Here is a 20741-nt window from a genome sequence, read left to right on the forward strand (position 1 = left end):
AAATGAGCATTTCCTCAGCTTAATTATTCCATTCTTTGAAGGATTCCGTGCCTGGGGAAAAAAAACATTCTGTGCAGTGCAGCAGCTGACATAATACATTTATCACCAGCCTAGATCTGTGTTCTATGAATCCTTTAACACCCCCCCCCATAGATGCTCCATGACCTTGGCCATTAAATCTGTTATATGGCATGGTGGCATGTATGTTAGCAGAATTTCTAGTCTTAGTCAGGCCTCCAACATAGGGAATTCATGATACTTAGGACAGACAGACCAAATAAGACTGCATACAGGAAGGGTGGGGTAGAAATTCAATAAATTAAAATAAAAGATATAGGTGGATAGTGCCACTGTCTCACATTACTAGCCAATGTGTATATCCTTTAGATCTAGGAAATAAAATATCTTGTAGTGTGTTTGTCTTTTTGAATACTTGCTTATCCAGCAGGCAACTTTTTTTTTTTTTGTTGGGCTGCACTGCAGCATTAGATTTCTGATTCTGCTAATATACAAGCCATCATCAGTCTGTATATCAGATTTCCTGGCCAAAGTCATAGAGCCCTAATGTGGGGGTGGGGATCAACATACATGGATCTTGGTTGGCTGATTAATATTAGAATTCTGAGAATAAAATCCTATATTGCTTAATGTTGCTTGGTAATTATGTGAATAGTATTGGTTTTAATTTTAATCCTTGATGATATGAACTTCTATGAAATTTGAAATGCAACAAAATGATGTGTAATAGTTTATGTATGTGGTTGTAATAGTGTGGTAGTGTTGGTCTGATAGCTTCTAATGTACTTGTTTCATTGAAATCACAATACATTTTCTCTCTAATATTTCTGTTATGTTCTGGTATGTAAAAGCAGCCAGTGCTTGAAAGAAAATTTTTACTGAAAAAATTACTGCATTCTTTTTAAACCATGGAATTGGGAGAATATATCATTCTGAAAGTTTCAATAAAAATTCTGTAGGAAATTCAGCTAGATTTATTACTTTGGGGGGGGGGGAGTTTGTTGTATTTTGACTGTCCTTTACAAAAATAATGCAAAAACTGACAGTCTTTTTGCATAGAATTGCATATCCTAGACTTCTTTGGAAGTCCGTAGCCACAGAGGAAACAAATGAGCAAACCTAATAACTAAACATGTACAGCTTTCTTATGGAGCTGAAACATATATGTGGGCTGCTGAAATAGTATGGTCAAACTTTGCATTTCTTTTTAATAATCCTAATTAAAGTCATGTAATTGCTATCACAGGTTTCATGGACAAATAAAATGAAAGATCATATGGACTGAAGAGATGGCAGGACAAAAGCTGAGAGAATATGGATCAGATTGAAGTCTTTTCTAACAGGACTCTGCTGAATTGCAGTAGGTATTGTGACATATGTAGACCATTGGTTAGAATAGGTTTGGAAGAACTGGAAGAAAAAACAGTTCTCATAAACTTGTTTACAAATAAATTTCTGAGGGTCATCCCATTATCCTTGTTCAGATGTGTGGACCAAGCTGTGTTGGGAATGTACTTACTGTTTCCTTGCTCTTCTAGCCTATGTCACTTTCCTCTCACTTTCTGGATTGCTGTAACAATAGTTTGCGATGTTGCCTGAATTAAGCAGCAGTGGTTACTGCCAACCATACTCACCCAATTAAAACCTCATAGCAAGTTACATATTCCAGACTGGCAATCCATGTTTTGGACATTGTCTGAAGATGGTCAGTCTTTTATAGGGCAGCAATTCTCAGTTCATTTATGTGGGATGGATCCATTAATTTTCATACAAGGAGGGCTAGCTTCAGCCATCACATTTTCCTGACAGTCAAAACACAACATATCATTGATATTATACCCTATACTAATGTGTGATGGGTTGTAACCATTTTATCTCAAGTTGTTAATAGTAAAGCAAAAATTATATTGAACAAGACATGCAGTCACTGGTGAAATCAAATCATGGTCAAAATAAAATGAATATTTTTCATATTCATGTTTCTTGAGTGGGATATGGGGAAGTAGTATGCTGTATACTTGAGCGTATGAAGAAGAAAAATATTGCAATTCCATATAATAATGGGGCCAACGAGGCATCTGAAAGTGATGTCACCCCAGAGTCGGAAATGACTGGTGCTTGCACAGGGGACTTACCTTTACCTTTATGGCAAACCCTGTCAAGTTTTTCACTCAGGTACATTGATATAGCAAGTGACTTTTCATATACTTTGCCTAACCATACTAGCTAGATAAATACACAAAGTCATTTTCTGTCTTACACCTTGAAAATATTTTGGCGTTGTCATCCAGCCTTTCATTTTTAAAGGCAGCAATAAGAGCCAATGTGCTAATTAACTGTTCGTTGTGATTTTATATTGTGAGCGGCCCTGAGCCTGCTTCGGTGGGGAGGGGAGGATATAAATCAAATCAAATAACATCTTGAATGCCATACTAGGATCTGGAACTCAAGTTTAAAATCACACTCTACCATGAAAGCTCATTGGTGACCTTGGACCAGTCATGCTCTCTCAGATGAATCTTCATCACAGAGTGGTTGTTGTTATAAGGATAACATGGAAAAGGAGAGAAGGGAGAATGAAGCCATTTGGGGTAATTGTTGGGGAGAAAAGCAGAGTATCCATCCTGCAGATTTATGGAACTTTGAAATTTAAGGAACTGCTGCAAAGGCTAAAGCTTGGTAAGAAGTGCCATTTAAATTATCCAGGGAACCCTCCTACCTTTTCACAATGTATTCTTCCTTTCATACTTTCCTGTTCTCACCTTTCATTGCAAATGCCATGCTAATTTGTCTGTGCCATCTGCACTGATGAAAACATAGGGGAATCAATATTAGTATAATTTTACTGTACCTAAGAATCATATCAGTTTAAAGAGGAACCCATTCCAAATTCCAAATTCCGTGGTTACTTAGAAATGCATATTGATATAAATGCCATCAATCAGGCATAACTCTTGCCTGGAAGTAACTAACTCAGTATCCCTGTACCCTTCCTTGCCTGCTTCATTTTGGTTTATTCTTGCTTGCTTTTTAGCAACTATTCCAAGATCTTTTTAAATCTATCTAGAGGGTGACAGATGGCAAACCCTGCCTACAGATCACAAGGGACAACAGTTACTGCAGCAAAGCCTTGTGTATGCAGATGAAAGAAAAAGGAAATGTACATTAGATACAGGAGCACAGAAAGAAGGAACAGAAGATCCTAAGCATGCAGGCAAGGCCTATTTTTAAAAACTTTTTCTTTTAAAAAATAACCCCTCTGTAGCATGTCTGGTTACATCTTGGGTCTTAACAGTAAATACTGAGAGATTAGGCTGTAGGCAGTGCAGATATCCTGCAGTGCAGAATCTGCCTTTTAATATTCTACATCGCAACATTAATTTTTTAGATTTTGTTGCCATAAGATCTGGTAAGGGCCACTAGTTTAAATGATTTTGAAATAATTATGTTCACAAAGGATAGATTTTTAAATGTCTATTAGCCGGGGAAACATATTCCAATCTCTATTTACTGATAGTCTGAGTACTAAATGCAGTGGGGAGTGTAGAAAGGATGGCCATCATCATCGTGCTCTGCTTGTCATCTTCTGGAAACATCTGCACAGCCTCTGTTAGAAACAGAATGTTGGACTTGATGGTCTGATCCAGCAAATAAATTCTTGTTTGTAATCATAGTTTATAACATTTCACATTGTTAGTGTGCTTCTCTGAATATCTGCTTCTTTTTCCTGAATTGATTTACTAAGGCAGGAAAGTTGATCATAAAAGGAGAGGTAAGCAGGAAGTAATTAAGCTGGAATTGATACATTTATGTTTTCTCAATCAACAACTGCCCACATATGTGCTTTTTCCATTATGGCTCCCCATCTTATGGTATGGCCTGCCTGCCTGAGGAGGTCAGGAAGGCTCCTAGTCTCCTGGCTTTCTAGAAACTATGCAAAAATGAATTATTCAAGAGGGCTTCTCTGTGCAGGCAATACAGTTGCAATATATGAAATGATTCACAAAGATATTTGGATAAATATTTGTGCCTGTAGTCCATACTACTGTGTACAGTTTGCTGAAACTAGCATCCTACTATTTAATTTTTGCATCATTTAATGTCATGTTAATATTTATGCTTTGCTTCAGTTCTATTTTTAGACTTCTGATAGGGCTGCAGAACCAAATTTATTTGCATTATTTATTGAAGGTCCCATCCTGTCGATTATATTGACTCATTCTGTAATCCGCCTTGAGTCCAATAGTCCACCATTGGACTATAAATAACATATTAATTAAAACATTAAAATGCTTTTCATTCAGCCTTTTAAGGTTTGAGACAGAATACACCCATTCACTTTGAAAGTAGGAAAACCATCTGAAACAAAATCTTCCAGACTTCTGAAATCATGATGATTGATTTGTTTAAGTCAGCTTTAGTGGGAAGGAAGCATTGCATTTGTTACTTCTAGCTGTTACTCTTACTTGTGGTGTAATTATTATTGTACAGTTCATGTAAATTATTGAACCAAGCTTTGTAGTTTTATATTCGCCTGGTTATCTCTGGTAAGTCTTCTACAATTAATAGAAGATTTAACATGCTACTTGCTATAATTCCATGCTAACAGACTGTGAAACTGTAAATTGCATTACTTCTCCCCTTGTCCTTTGTCCTTATATTGCATTATATATACAACTTTATGGGACTTCTTGGTCTCAGGGCCTGTAAGGAACCATAAGCTAGGAGGAGAGCAATCACAGAAAGGCCATAATAATTAATAGGGGAAAGCAGTGAGACAGATCTGCTTGTGAGTTGCCATTTTTCTAAAACAGCTATGTGGAAACTTTGCTGAATTAGAGAAATGCATTGACCATTAGAGTCATACCACTGTGTGGCAAGGGAGTATTCCCTCTAATATTCACTTTTCAGGATCCAGCCTTTTGCCTTTAAGGGACTATCAGAAGTTTATTTTTGTTTCCAGGTTCAGAGTGAAACCCTGTATTCGATAGCCAATAACTACTCAGTGTTTGTTAAAAGCTTTATTTAAAAAAAATCTAATAATTATATTAAGGAGCCCCGTGGTGCAGAGTGGTAAAGCTGTAGTACTGCAGTCCAAACTCTCTGCTCACGACCTGAGTTCGATCCCAGCGGAAGCTGGTTTCAGGTAGCCGGATCAAGGTTGACTCAGCCTTCCATCCTTCTGAGGTCGGTAAAATGTGTACCCAGCTTGCTGGAGGGGAAAGTGTAGATGACTGGAGAAGGCAACTCTGTAAAAAGTCTGCTGTGAAAAAGTTGTGATGCGACGTCATCTCAGAGTCGGAAACGACTAGTGCTTGCACAGTGGACTACCTTTACCTTTTTAATAATTATATATATGATTATATAAAATTAGTGACTCACAGAAAGCACTGGTATAGGTAAAGACATTTAAAAATGTATGAGCATACACAGAGGTTTTTTTGTAGAAAAAGCCCAGCAGGAACTCATTTGCATATTAGGCCACACCTCCTGATGCCAAGCCAGCTGGAACTGCATTCCTGCGCATTCTTGCTCAAAAAAGCCCTGAATTTAAGAATTTGCACATACCCTTATGCCTTCATCCTATCCTAGTTTCCTGTCTACATAGTATGGCAACAACTGCAGTCCCATTGCTGAGTGCCTGCAGAATCCAGGCCATAGTGAAGGTCCATGAGACAGGGAGTTAAGCATGTGCTTCTCTCTCTCCCACTGAAATCAGTGGGGCTATATAGTGGCTAACTCCAGACAGGTCATGCTCTTAGCATATACATACTTCTATCTCATAGTGTCTGAGGTAGTTATTCAGCTTTTTTTCCACCTCTGTTAGTGAGCTTTGGCTAAACAACACATGCATCCTACACACTGCTTTTCTAATGTGTAAATGCAGTGGGAATTTTAAAGTTACTTGTAGTCCTTTCACACATTACAGGTTAGAACCACCAAAGTAGGTAGCTTTTAAATCTTTTTATTAGTGTTCATTCTTATTTTAAAGAATGAAGCAGGCATCTGGGTATTTTACTCAAAGATGAGGTGAACCCAAGTACACATAGCTGTTTTTAGAGCAAGGTGGAACTACTTGCTCTATTTTTTGTCACCACAGAAATCCAGTTTAGGAACACAAAATGGTTGTTGTGTTGTTCCATTAAAAAACAGAGGGAACGCACCATTAACCAGCTCTATCAGAAGTGCACAGAGAGAAGATTTTAAAATGCATACACTTCTCATGAAGTGAGAAATCCCTGCATGAAGCAGACTTCTCTGCAGCTCAGAATCCTTGCTTTCTTTCCTTGTTGATTCAGTTTGCCAAATATGTTAGCAGAAAGATTAGCCTAGAAATAATGAGAGAGAGCAAAGCAAGCACACATTTTTGTGATCTCACTGGGGCAGTTTTCTCAGGAGAGGCATTGAATGTAACCAAGTTTCAACCAAGTCGTTAGACTAGCACAGGGAAACAAAAGGTCCTTGCTTACGCTTACTAAAACGAATGCAAAACAAACAGAGACTCACAGAGACTTACTTTTTCACAGCTTCACTATGCATAAAGGAGTTCTAAAACCAATGCAACAACAGAGGCTCTCAACTTTTTTACAGCTTCACAGTTCAATGGGAATAGCTACATTGTTCCGCCGCTTCACCCTGCCCCCATTCAGCTTGGTTCCTACAGAAATTTAAAGACATTCATACCTTCTAAAAAAGCAAGCTGGTCCTCTTCTAGCCCAGGGGTGGCCAAACTGTGGCTCGGGAGCCACATGTGGCTCTTTCATACATATTGTGTGGCTCTTGAAGTCCCAACAACAACAACAACAAATTTTATTTGTATCCCGCCCTCCCCGCCGGAGCAGGCTCAGGGCGGCTAACAACATGGTTCAGGGTTGAATTATACAAATGGATAAAATTACATTAAACATTATAAGCATTTAATTAAAATCTGGTTAAGTTTTAAAATTAAATTAATTAATTTTTAAAAGTGCTAGTGCTATGTTTACTTTTTCTGATGGCGGTTTCCTTCGCAATTTCCATTTTCATCAGGGAAAGCCAGTCTGAAGAGGAAGGTCTTGCAGGCCCTGCGGAACTGTTCTAGGTCCCGCAGGGCCCGCATTTCCTCTGGAAGTTGGTTCCATAGGCTCGGGGCTATAGAGGAGAAGGCCCGGTTACGGGTGCTTTGCAGCTTTACCTCTCTCGGTCCGGGGATAGTCAGCAGGTTTTTCCCGGCTGACCTCAGTGCTCTCTGGGGTTCATATGAGGAGAGACGGTCCCTAAGGTAGACAGGTCCTCGACCATATAGGGCTTTAAAGGTAATGACCAGCACTTTGTAACGAACCCGGTATGTAACTGGCAGCCAGTGCAGTTCGCGCAGCCCAGGCTGTATGTGCTCCCATTTAGGGAGTCCCAGCAACAGTCTAGCCGCTGCGTTCTGCACCAGCTGCAGCTTCCGGGTTCGGTACAGAGGCAGCCCCATGTAGAGGGCATTACAGTAATCCAGTCTCGAGGTGACCGTTGCATGAAGCACCATTGCCAGATCTTGGCGCTCTAGGAAGGGAGCCAACTGGTTTGCCCGCCTTAGATGGAAAAAGGCTGACTTGGCAGTGGCTGCAATCTGGGCTTCCATTGATAATGCAGGCTCCAGTAAAACTCCCAGGCTCTTAACCCGGTGCGCCGATTTCAACGGCGCCCCATCGAAGACCGGGAGAGGTATTTCCCCTCCCCGAGCGCCCCGACCCAGACAAAGGACTTCTGTCTTCGCTGGATTCAGTTTCAGCCCGCTCTTCCTCAACCAGGTTGCCAAATCCTGCAGGGCCCGGTCTAAATTCTCTGGGACGCAGTCAGGCCGGCCGTCCATTAGCAGATAGAGTTGGGTGTCATCTGCATATTGATGGCACCCAAGTCCATGTCTCCTGGCAATCTGGGCAAGGGGGCGCATATAGATATTAAATAGCATTGGTGAGAGAACTGCCCCCTGAGGCACTCCACAATCCAGTGTGTGCCTCTGGGACAGCTCGCCCCCAATTGCCACCCTTTGTCCCCAATCCTCGAGGAAGGAGGCAAGCCATTGTAAGGCAGACCCCCTCACCCCTACATCGGCGAGGCGGCGGGTCAGTAGCCGATGGTCAACCGTGTCGAACGCAGCTGACAGGTCCAACAACATCAGCACCGCCACACCGCCCCGATCCAGGTGCTCTGTAGGCCAGCTTGGAGAAGGCATTTGTCTCTTTAAATCACTTGTCCAAGCCAAGCCAAGCCAGCTGGCAGCTTGGAGAATGCATTTAAAGTTAAAGTTGCTTTTTTTCTACCTCTCCCGCTCCATTTATTTCCTTTCCTCCCACCCTTCCTGTCTTGTGGCTCTCAAACATCTGATGTTCATGTCTAGCAGCTCTCAGACATCTGACGTTCATGTTTTTCGGCTCTCAGACATTTGACATTCATATCTTGTGGTTCTCAGACACCTGGAGTTTATTCTATGAGGCTCTTACATTAAACAAGTTTGGCCACCCCTGTTCTAGCCTTCCAAGGTGGAAAGGCACATAGTGGCTGTTGGGGCTGGGGCTTCCCCAGCCATCCCAGCAAAACTGGGACCTGGGGACTGGCAAGCCTAGGAGGCAGGCAGACACTTAGCAGTCTTCCTAAGTACCTGCTTTTTCCAAGACACATGATTGGAGGAAGCAGGCTTGGAGAGGGCAGGCACTTCAAGAGAAGAAGAAGATATTGCATTTCTATCCCGCCCTCCACTCCGAAAGTCTCAGAGCGGCTCACAATCTCCTTTACCTTCCTCCCCCACAACAGACACCCTGTGAGGTGGGTGGGGCTGGAGAGGGCTCTCACAGCAGCTGCCCTTTCAAGGACAACCTCTGCCAGAGTTATGGCTGACCCAAGGCCATCTCAGCAGGTGCAAGTGGAGGAGTGGGGAATCAAACCCAGTTCTCCCAGATAAGAGTCCGCACACTTAACCACTACTCCCTTAAGTGCCTACCTTCTCTCCAAGCAATCCGGAATGCTCTGCAACCCAGCAGGAATGCTCTGGAAGCTAGCAGGAACTGTGTTCCTGTGCTTTCCGGTTCAAAAAAGCCCTGAGCATACATGACATCCCTGCAGAACTGGCTTCCGGCAGCCTGAGAAGTGAGGTAGCCAAGCTGACTGTGCTAACTTCTAGAAGCTCAGCTGCGACTGGAGACATCAAGGTAGCTAACTGGCTGGAGAGGTGGGAGTGTGGCACTTGCACCTGCATACACAGGGATATGGTAGCTGAGCAAGAATGATGTGCCCCCCGGGCAATAGTAGTTATGAACATTCTGGATAATCAAGTGCCAAAAAACAAAGCTTTTACTATAATTATGTACCAATTTTCTAGTGAATGGCTTGTGGCTATCAAAAAATTTTTTAATGCCATGATACTTTGTAACGTAATAATATGAAAGATAGTTTCTGGATGGAAAAATTAGGGGTGGGGCTGGATTTTTCTCACAAATGAGTTTTTTTCCAATTTTTTTGGAAAAATTTTCTGTTTAAGGATAAGTGAAATGCTTCTTTAGCAAAGTTTTTCACACTCCAAATGCATAGCACAAACAAGTATGAGGAAATTGGGTCCTCCCCCTTTTGGAATAAGCAAAATGAAAGACAAGACTTTACTCAAAATTTGTAGTATGAAAATTTAGACGAAAATCTACAGTATTAGATAATGATAATTCCTATGCATACTGAAGACATACTCAACACTGTTCTTGTCTAAATGTAAATAATTTGGCAAACACATATGGTATGTGTTTAATGATAATATATTATTAAAGAATTCAGTGTTTTCAGTTTAATTTAATATCCAAATATGCTGATAACTCTATGAGAGTGTTTCTTTATGTTTACTACAGGGTTTGTTTCCTACCTTAAATGTTTATTTTCCCCTCCCTCCTACTTCTCAAATGGCAAAAATTAAATACAGGTGGTATGATAGCATAGGGTGCAGCACTTTGCAAATCTTTTTCCAGTACTGAGTAAACTTGCTATTTTTCTTCTTCCCTTTTTTTTCTAGTAAAGGAAAACATTTGTGAATTTAAGTTCCATAAATATGCAAAATAGTACAATTTTATATGCTAAATTTTGTTATTAAATAAGCAAAAATGTTTAGGTTTGATAAGAAAGCATTACATATTTCAAATTTTCCCAAAATCCGAGTAAAGCCATTGATTTAGGTGGATTCTAGTTATAGAGATTGCACTGATTTCTGTCTAGAAGGACAATGGCTTCATTAACTATCGAGACTAGTTTGTTTTCTCAAGCTGAAATACTTTCTTTCTAATTATGCTGCAAAACCAGCTACTGGGAAAGATTCTACTTAGACATGTCCTGGTGAGAAAAAATTTGGAGGTTGGACCATAGAAATTAATCATTAAGATGGGGAAATCCTATATAATACGAATAGTTTCTTATTACCACATAGAATTCTTGGAGGGGTGACAGGGTCTGTGTATCTTGATGAGATTCTGATGTTTCATTTAGAGACTTTACATTATAATTGATTTATAACATTTAGAGGTTTAACCAGTGCTAAAATAGAAGGCAATTAACGTACACACCTGTTTTAGCATTATGAGCCCTTGAATTCTGATTTTTGTATGAACGTTAATTTATGTTATGTCTCACCTTAGTGTTTAGAAATAAGCTTCTAATATATTTAGAATTCCATTATTTACCCCACCCCTACTTTCTTTTGCAGCAATGGGTCAGGAAGCCGGGAAACCCACATGGCCAAAACCGGCAGGAGGGTATCAGACTATTACTGGTAGAAGATATGGAAGAAGGCACGCCTATGTCAGTTTTAGACCATCTTTGACAAATCTGGAGAGAAATTCAAGCCAACATGGAGAGTGTGAAGGACTAGAGCTAGATGACGTTCAACAAGAAAATTCTTTGTGTGAGTGTCACAGAATTGCAAAATGAAATTCTCTTTCTTCTTCAGGGAAACTTGAAGTAGTGTGCTATTGATTTGTGTTACTGAATATTTTTACTGTACAGTTTTCAATACCTGTTGTTGCTTTTATGTGTGTAATATTGCTGCTTCTTGCTTTTTTTTAAAAAAAAACTGTATCATTGATGGTTACACATAAATCATCTGAATAAAATAAGACCAAGCACCTACAATTCAATATTCTGTTGGTTTGCAAAGAGTGACATTGACATTTTTTAACATCAATAAATATTTGGCACGCTCATTAGAATATGATGCAATTATTTGGTGTGGCTAAAAGTTAACCCTGGTGCCCTTGATTTTTATGATTTACTTTTACTTGCTGTTACTTTCCCTGAGCCCACTTGCAGTGATGGCAGGATATACACTGAAATAAATATATAATTAATTAATTAAGGGGAAAATATCAAATAGCAGCTTATATGATTACAGGTCATAGAATTAAGTCAGTGATGGAAGGTTCCTTTTGTTACATGCAAAATATAGTTATTACAGTTCTGCAGGGCCTGTAAAACAGAGCTGTTCCACCAGGCCTTTGGTTGAGGCAGCAGGTGTCTATTTACATTGTCTCCCCTGCTCCACCCGTCTTTTCTATCTTTATGTGGATATACTACCAATGGTGTATTGATACCCACTCACTCAACTCTCTGATCCATCTGGGCATGCATACAAGCTCATCCAGGAAATTTGTTGATTGATTTCCATCTTGGGAGTTGTGTTATTAGATTTTAAATTACATTATTACAATGTATTTAAAGGACTGTCTTCTCCACTGCATCCCTGGTTGGGCATCTTACTCTGCCAGTAACAAGTTGCTGGTGATCCCTAGCCCCTAAGAAGCCTGGCTGACCTCAACTGAGGCTAGGGTTTTTTCAGCCCTGGCCCCTACCTGGTGGAACTCTCTGCTGGACAATGTCCAAGACCTGCGGGATCTCTTACAATTCCGCAGGGCAGAGATGGTCCACCAGGCTTTTGATAGAGGGCAGTAACAGCTGGTGCTTATCTTTTTGTCCACCCTCCCTCCAGAAATGTTCCTTCCCCCCATTATGCGCCGATACTCTGATGAGAATGAACACAATTAGCAAAACACCATCGGGGGTTGGAACTTTATTGCCATTGTTTTCTTGTTTTGAACTAAGGATGGTTTTGTCTTCTATGTATTTTTAACTGATGATCATCACTCAGAGCCTGTCCTTGGCCAGGATGGGGCATTCAATTAAATTGAAAAAATGTTGTTGTTGTTATTTGGTTGAGCCTGATTCTGGGGGAGGGCAGGATAGAAATATAATAAAATAAATAAATACGTAACAATTTTAGTGTTCAAAGTCCATTCCATAAATACTTACCTGTATTTACACTGTGGCAGACTCACCTATGTACATGGTCTTCTCTTCATTTGCTTTTCCAATTTTATTTTCATCTGTTATATTACCTTTATGTCATTAGCTGGCCCTCTGTCAAAGACCTCCTGGCAGTGGGTGCATATGCAAAGATAATTCCAGAATATATGTTTTTGTAAGGAAAGTTTGTTTTGTTGCAGAAATGTAAGAGAAAAATCATTTTTAAATCAAAATATTCCAGAGCAAAAATCATCAGTTGCACTATTGCATTTTTATTGGCCATGATGTGCATCTTACCCATCATGACACAGAGTTTTCCTATCTTTTTCTCTTCCTGTAACCCCTTCTGACTCGGAAAAATCATTCCTAAAGTTTGTGGGAACTGTACAGAAGACTAGCTGGTGGCCAGGGGGCATGATTGGAGCAGGGAAGGAAAAGATTGTGAAATCACACCTTGTGTCTCTTCCAACAGTACAGTTTCACTGGGGAAACAGGTAGATTTCATACGCTTATCCCTCTCACCCCAGCCCACCGACCCACATGGCTCTTGTTCCTCTGCATGGATCTTGCAACACCACAAATGAACATGGGAAAACTCTGTAAGCCTTTCATGAACAATTGAGTTGATACACACCAATATTATGGGAAAAGCCAAAAAGGTATAACTTATGTATGCTTACAGGGCTGCTTTTCTAAGGGACAGCATTGCCAGCAAAACCTTAATTATAATTCAATATGTATTTTTTCTGTGCTTTTTAATCTGAATGACGATGGAGAAATTTTCATTTGTCTCCTGAAGCAAAAGCATCTTTTTAACCTGGACATTACTATGTAGTTGAATGAGGCTTCTCTTTCAGAGATATTCTTGTCAAAGGCAGCAGTTTAATCATGCATGCTGACTTGGCATTATAGAATAATTTTAAAAAGTATAGAATGATCCTACAACTAGCTCTAACATTCTCTTGTGATCTAAGTATGAGGCATATAAACATGTACGCCAATGCAGTGTGACAAAAACCAAGTAAGACTGAGATGAAATTACAAGTTGCTTCTGACCTTGAAATGTGCTCATGAGTTTCTCTCGCTAACATGAAATGTTAATATATTTATCTAAACAATGTATCCCAGTTGTGCAACTGACTATTCATCAGATGCTGTTGGAAAGAATTAACATCTCACATAAGTATGTAATGATAAGTAAATTTATAACTGATCTGTTCTTTTCAACATACGCTTTCTTTACACTTTTTATATAAAGGTTCCAGTCCATTGGCTCAAGGATGCTCTGCTTTGGCAGATGTACCATTGTCAGCAACTGTTGGATCAGAAAGACCTCTTGTTCAAGCTGAATTGAGCCAGGCACCCAAAACAGATACTGCTTCTTGTTCTCCAGGCTATTACGGTTTGGGAGACAACTCAATTTTGAATAGCAGTGTGAGTTCTGATGACATTTTGGACAGTTGTGTAGAGTATTCTTCTACAGAGCATAACAATATGAGTGGCCAGAATGGAATCACTTTTGTAAATATTGACTCTTATGAGCCTGATAGCAGTGATGGCGAGGAAGAGGGTGGCCAGCCTAATTTATCCTTAGGAAAAGAAGAAGCAGGAATATTTCAAGAGACATTGGAAAGTGTGCTTTCTGAGTTGGAGAAAGAAGTGGATTCCTTCAGTGATCTACAGTCACATTTGTCCAAATTCACTCATAATGCTTCAAGCAATAGCTTTGAAGATCTAAGATCAGTGCCTTTCCAGAGACATTCTAGCACAGAACCAGATACTATACATCAAACTAAGACACTTGTGAAAACACCCAGCGAAGATGACTTGCTAATAAAAAATAACATTAGCACCATTTGTGACCTGGAACAGCAAAAAAATGCAGCTGATCCTACAATTAAGACACCAGTAGGGATTTATAATGACTCGAGTACTAATAATGGGAAGGTGGACCAAGGGAATTCATCTGAATTGGTAGTAAGACCTAAAGTTAGAAAACAAAATTCTGTGAACCATTTGGAGAAGAAGCAGTCTCTTACAACTGAAGAGGATGAGAAAAACAGTGCTAGGAGGAGGAGTGAGAATGTGGATGTCCAGCAACACAGTTCAGAACGTGTTTTGAAACAAAGCAAAGAAAAAATCAATTCTAGTATGTTTTTTGACCCAAGAGATTACGAGGGTGCTCCAAAGAAAACAAAAGGTGAACTAAGGAAGCAAAACATAAGTCTTCTAGACAGCAAAAGTAAAGTAGATGATAAGGCTTTCTGGGATGAATTTGAAGACTGCGGCAAGAATCTGTCTAGCTCCAACAAAGATGAAGACAGGTAAGAATTTTGTATACTTTTAAGTTTAACTCTTCTATAGGTCTGATTAACTGCTTTAATGCATAGATATCAAATTGTTAAATGCAATGTAAAAAGGTATTGGTTTTTGCACAACATTATCCAATGTCTGATATATTTGTCCTGTTATAGAAGGGAAGACCAAGCAGACTTACATGTAATATTTGCTAAATCCAGGACATTTTTTGTAGAAAAGCCCAGCACCACACACCCTGCTGCCAAACCGGCCAGAACTGCATTTCTGCGCATTCCTGCTCAAAAAAGCCCTGAATCCATTGGTAGGGGAACTTGGTAAACTTTTATAGTTATGGTACAATTTGTATTTTTATTTATTTACTTATTATATTTACAAAACTTTGATCCTGCCTTTCTCCTCTTAAAAAGGGCCAACAAGGTAGCTAACAATTTAAAACATACATAATAAACCCACATTTTACAGCCATTAAAATCAACCCCCAAAATACACATCATTAAAACAATTTAAACAGTTAAAATATATACAAAACAAAAATATATACAAAACATTTTAAAACATTCATAAGGAAGGAAGGATCCTTATGGGAATGCCAAATGAAATAAAAAAGACTTCATCCACTAGTGGCATATGCTTCCAGAGCTTTTCAGCCATGTCCAGGAAAGCCTCTCCTGGGTTTGCCACCTGCTTAATCTTGAAGGTGGGGATAGGAAACCTGAAGCAGGTCCTCCGAAGATAACCATGGTCGAGCAGGTGGAGAAGGGAGTCCTTCAGGTGTGTCAGTCCTAAACTGTTTAGGACTTTGAAGGTCAAAACCAGCACCTTGAATTGTATTCTGAAACAAACTGGAAACCAGTGTCAGTGGCTGCTGGAGCCCCTACAACCCACTCCAGTCAGCAACCTAGCTGCAGCATTCTGCACCAATTGAAGAATCTGAACACTCCTATAGTCACTGCCCTCTGACTCAGTTTAATAATATTGCATTAATTACATAGCCACACTCACATATCATTTCAGTCTTTAGAGGATACATCTAGTTTATCTACACTCCACTACAATTCACCTCAGGCACAAGATAAGATTTTTGAATTGATGTTAGAGTTTTTGTTTGAGTCTTGGTTTTGCAGCACTCTTTTTTTTTTTAAGTTGGTACATCCAGTCTCTTAATTTTCTTACATTTCATTGTGGGCTGTTTCCTGTATCTTCTCTTTGCACACTGGGGACTTCAGCAACCACTCAAGTTAATTTTTTTATATTGAAGTCATTCCTTCTGATGTCAGAATGACTGGGGGGGGGATGTAACCCACCCCTCTGCCCTCCAGCTTGGGGCTGCCTACTGAAAGACACCCCCAAAGCTTGGCAAAATACCCCAGAAGTTGCAAGGCCTTACACCCTGGCTTATATAGGGCACATCTCCAGATGCTAGCAAAAGGACCAGACCAACTAGCAGGAGCCCAGACTCTGTAAGGTATTATAATAAGGAAAATAGGCAGCTGTCTTCACATAACAATGGCTCTTCTCACATCTGAGAGTAAGTATATTCAGCAGGAACATTCTCAGCATTCCAGTTGGTCCCCCTTTGAAGATCCCTCTTTTCCTGAGAAACTTCCTTCCCTTTAAAGTGCAAAATCTCTGGCACCAGTTTTGTGGTATCTCTCCATAAAACTTCCTACATTTGTCATCAGTGTTTACGTTGATGGCCCTCTTCCTGACCATTTCCAAGGAAATGCTAACTTTTGAAGTTAGTTGCAGATGCATCCATTTTTGGCCATCAGCCCTAGATTCATACATTCATGTTGCACCATTAAGGTGCCATCCCACCTGTTGTTTTATGACTGGGAGACCCAACAACTCATTGTTCAATGTCCTGCCCCTCAGGACACCTTTTAGAATCTATAAAAAGGTAACCCAACCATAGTGCTTTGTGTTACTCTAAGGCGCCTACAGAGTCACACTCCCAAACTTAGAATTTAGGCCCTGGGTCATGATACACTGGTCACGTTCCCTTTTTCGTGGACTTCTGCATATCCAGAGAGTAAATATCACCTTTCCTTTTATGTTCCTAAGCTCCTCCGTTTCTCTGTAATCTTGCATGTGTGTAAGTTTGATTGCTGTGGTATGTGTGTTTTTCATTTTTAATCAATGATTTTTCAATACAAATAATTTCCTTTTAAGTTAGTCTGGTTTATTTTGCGAGCCCTCCTGGAACTGACCTTGGTATTCACAGGTATAGGTACCACCTGTTAAATCCCTTTGCCCACTAATTTCCCCACCTAACATGGAGACAGGCAGTTTGAGTAACACCCATGGGGAGTGCATTCCAGCAGTCTAATCTAGATGTAACCAGGGAATACACCACAGTGACCAGATCTTTTCTTTCCAGGAAAGACAGCAGTTGGCTAACAAAGCTGGTAAAGGCACAACTATCACCTGCTTATCCAGCAGTAGGCTTGGGTCCAAGAGCACCTTGAGACTATGAACCTGTTTCTGGAAGTGTCACCTATCCAAAACAGATGGCACTTTACATCCCTGTTGAGATTATCTCTGTGCTTTAAATACATTTGTGAACTATATTTCTGTTGATAAAAATGGTTCATTGAGATCTGTAGCAATATGTAATTCTTTAGTACCTTACTTAAATTATTTTTACTGGGATTCCCCTTATTAGACATACTAGTCTTCTATTAAACATCTTCTGCTAACAAAACTGAACAGCATTGTAACAATGTTCTTTCAGTCTTCCTCTTCTGTGGTATGTTTTGCTACCTTAAATCGTGTCTGAATATCACAAAAGCACTTGAGAACTTCATAAGCCATTATCTTCATATGACAGAAGAAGAATTGAGTCACATTGGTAAACCAACAGTCAAATTTAGAAAGAAAACCTAAAGCTTAATGGCAATAAAACCTTTTATCTAGTGGCCTGTTCAGAAACACAAGATATAATGTAAATATATTTATATCTGATTTTTTTTTAAAAGCCTTAATTTCTGTACTTGTACTGTTAGTGAACTTATTGGAATCACAGAGACAACTTCAGTTAGGTTTTAAGTGAAATCTCTAAAAAGGTAAAGGTAGTCCCCTGTGCAAGCACCAGTCATTTCAACTCTGGGGTGACGTTGCATCACAATGTTTTCATGGCAGAGACCTAGTTTGGTGTAGTGGTTAAGTGTGCGGACTCTTATCTGGGAGAACCGGGTTTGATTCCCCACCCCTCCACTTGCAGCTGCTGGAATGACCTTGGGTTAGCCATAGCTATCAGAGGAGTTGCCATTAAAAGGACAGCTGCTGTGAGAGCCTTCTCAGCCCCACCCACATCACAGGGTGTCTGTTGGGGGGGAGAAGATATAGGAGATTGTAAGCCGCTCTGAGTCTCTCATTCAGAGAGAAGGGAGGGGTATAAATCTGCAGTCTTCTTCTTTACGGGGTGGTTTGCCATTGCCTTCCCCAGTCATCTACACTTTCCCCCCAGCAAGCTGGGTACTTATTTTACCAACCTCGGAAGGATGGAAGGCTGAGTCAACCTTGAGCCAGCTACCTGAACCCAGCTTCTGCCAGGATTGAACTTAGGAGCAGAGAGCTTGAACTGCAGTACTGCAGCTTTACCACTCTGTCACAAGCTGCAACTAGATGGATGTAAAGGGAAAAAAAAACAGGGTTGTGCTGTAGCAATGTATATCTTCTGAGTAAAATTTCATTGGGGAGAAGGAATCTAGCTTCGAGAGGGGTTTGGCTATTGTAGTGAGGGTTTGGCAGCAGTGAGGAGAAGGAAGTCATTGCAGCAAGGTGGATTTTCTCCCATTCTTGCTCCTACTGTCTCCTTGCTACTGAATACCTATCTATTTGTTGGACATGGTCTGAGCTGGCTGAATTTTAGGAAGCAGCCATTATGGACAAGTTGTTTTTAAACTTTGCCTTTGTTTGGAGGAGGAAACTATGCATACTTTAAACTTTCTGATAGAGACAACATCATAATTTGAGAAAATGCAGATGCTGGCTAGTGTGTCAGTAACAGTTCTAGGGTTGCCAGATCCTACCTTCTTCCCAGCAGAGGGATCTTTGGGCCTTCCCAGGTTCTTCTGAGCCCAAATTTACCATAGAGTTTTGTCCAAAATCTAGAGTGTTGGCAGCATGATGGCATCACTTATGGATAATGTCACTGTGACATGTTTCAGGGCATTTGGCATGCAGGGAGGAGTCTACAAAAGTGGGGAAACCCTACCCGGACTAGGCATGGCTGGCAACTCTAATCAGTTCCAATATTGTTAGTTGGGTCCTTTTAAACTAGTTCAGAATTGGCTATTAAACATTTTGTGGTGTCATGTAAAATAGAAAGAGACCCAGTGCAGCTTTCTTAGCTCTTGAAATACTATGACTAGCTTGTCCCACAACTACATAATCTTAGGATACAGCAAGCATTACAGTGGAGAACGAACAACCCAGTTTGAGTGAAGAGCCACTGAGTAATATCCATCCAGTGCTCTCAGATGGAATATTTTGCATCCACACATCTCTCCTTTACAAGAATGGATGTGTTTATCATGTTAAGTTGTCAGTGCAATAAAAAGTTAACTTGTGAAAACAGTCAAAAGAAAAAATAAAAGTATCCATAATGGTCCTTTTGATCTGGCATTGTTCCCACTTGATTCTCCATAATTTCTTCTGATCTAATGGATTGTGTGCTGAATAGTGTAGTTAGGAAGAGGACTTGGAGTTTACATGAAATTATAACATGTTGAAAGATTGCCGTGATGCCTTACTTCAAAATGGCTACATAACTGAGGAAAAAAAGTATTGTGCAGAAGGGATTATTTTGAAGATAGCCCCAAACCCTCATCTATTTAGTAAGTGACTATTAGGGATTGGCATGAACTGAATTATAAACCAAAATATGTCATGAACTGGACCTGGATTGTGGTTTGCAAACTTTGGTTCTTGCCATCCCACCCCCACGAATCTCCGAGGTGGCTTTGGGAGGTTTGTGCAGTTCATGTTGGTGCACACACTGGTGCTGGTGGTGGGGCCTGAAGAAGGCATTTAAAGACTGTGATCTCTTCAAATGCCTTCTCCAAGCTGCACTGCTGCTGTGGCTCAACTTGGCAAGTGAACTTGCAAGTCAAATGGCTGTGCAGCTTGCAAAAGCCATTTAAAGAGAACCCTTTAAGTGGCTTTTGCAAACTGCACCACACCACTAACTTTGAGCCTTGAACCGGTTCATTAAATAGGAAAGTTTTGTAGAGGTTTGTGAGACATGTGCGTACCTTCATGAACCTCCATTTCCCTGGTTCATGCCCATCCCTAGAGACTACATTGAGCAGTGTTTAGACTCTTCTAAAGCAAGAGATTTGAATGAAATTACCTAAGCAGGTCTACGCTGACTGCTACAGAGATCTGTTCAGTTGGGCTAAATGCCAGGACTGAGCTGCAAACCACCTAATTATTTCTGAAGATAAAAATAATATTCAGAAACTGCTAGATTGGTATCCAGTTACATGCATGCACAAACAAACTTATATGTATCTGTTCTATAATGCTGACTCCCTGCTTGTTCATTCGTTTTGAGATTTTGTTGAACTACAGTAATGTAGTGAGCATGTGCTCTTTCGCAAGTGAGAATAAAGAACAGATGGAAGTATTTCATCATATTTATCTTCTGTGCTGAAGCATTTGCAAATACATCACAATGCCAGAAAACTTGCTGGAAATCAGCATGTGTCTCCTCTTTAAACTCTTTTGAACAAAGCAGCCATGAACATATGGCTGAAGGGAAGTTTTACACATTGTCTGTTCCTTAACATAGTCAGGAAGCTGCAACTTAATATCTTAAAATAGGCTGGGGGGACATGGATGCTTCTAGAATCAATTAGCTGCTTTGTGCATAATATTTGGTGACCAAACCACATATTTTAAAAGAGAAAATATAAATCAAAATATGAATGGCCGTGTAAATGTCTGTGGTGGCCTGCTAGCAAGCTGCTTTAGTTGTTAGACGTAAGGTATATGTTTTACAACAATTCAGATGACATCAAGTATTAATTTTCTGTGCCAGAAATAAGTAATGGATAGGCAAGTAGCTCTTAATTTGATAAAACTTTCCTGTTAAAACTTTT

General features: G+C 40.1%; 1 protein-coding gene across 5 annotated transcripts in view; it reads left to right on the forward strand.

Annotated features, from left to right (window-relative positions):
- Window positions 1–20741, forward strand: part of PJA2 (praja ring finger ubiquitin ligase 2) — a 94419-nt gene that overhangs the window by 18783 nt on the left and 54895 nt on the right. For 2 of the 5 annotated variants that reach the window (XM_060235618.1, XM_060235619.1), the window contains 4 exons: window positions 1265–1378; window positions 3086–3220; window positions 10712–10921; window positions 13574–14639. In XM_060235618.1, coding sequence (XP_060091601.1) covers window positions 1333–1378; window positions 3086–3220; window positions 10712–10921; window positions 13574–14639 — 1457 coding nt within the window. In that variant the 5' untranslated portion in view covers window positions 1265–1332. Of the gene's footprint in view, window positions 1–1264; window positions 1379–3085; window positions 3221–10711; window positions 10922–13573; window positions 14640–20741 lie in introns of those variants that run through there. The other 3 variants (XM_060235620.1, XM_060235621.1, XM_060235622.1) reach the window with 2 other exon arrangements.

This window comes from Heteronotia binoei, chromosome 4, assembly GCF_032191835.1.
Source record: "Heteronotia binoei isolate CCM8104 ecotype False Entrance Well chromosome 4, APGP_CSIRO_Hbin_v1, whole genome shotgun sequence".
Lineage (NCBI taxonomy): Eukaryota > Metazoa > Chordata > Lepidosauria > Squamata > Gekkonidae > Heteronotia > Heteronotia binoei.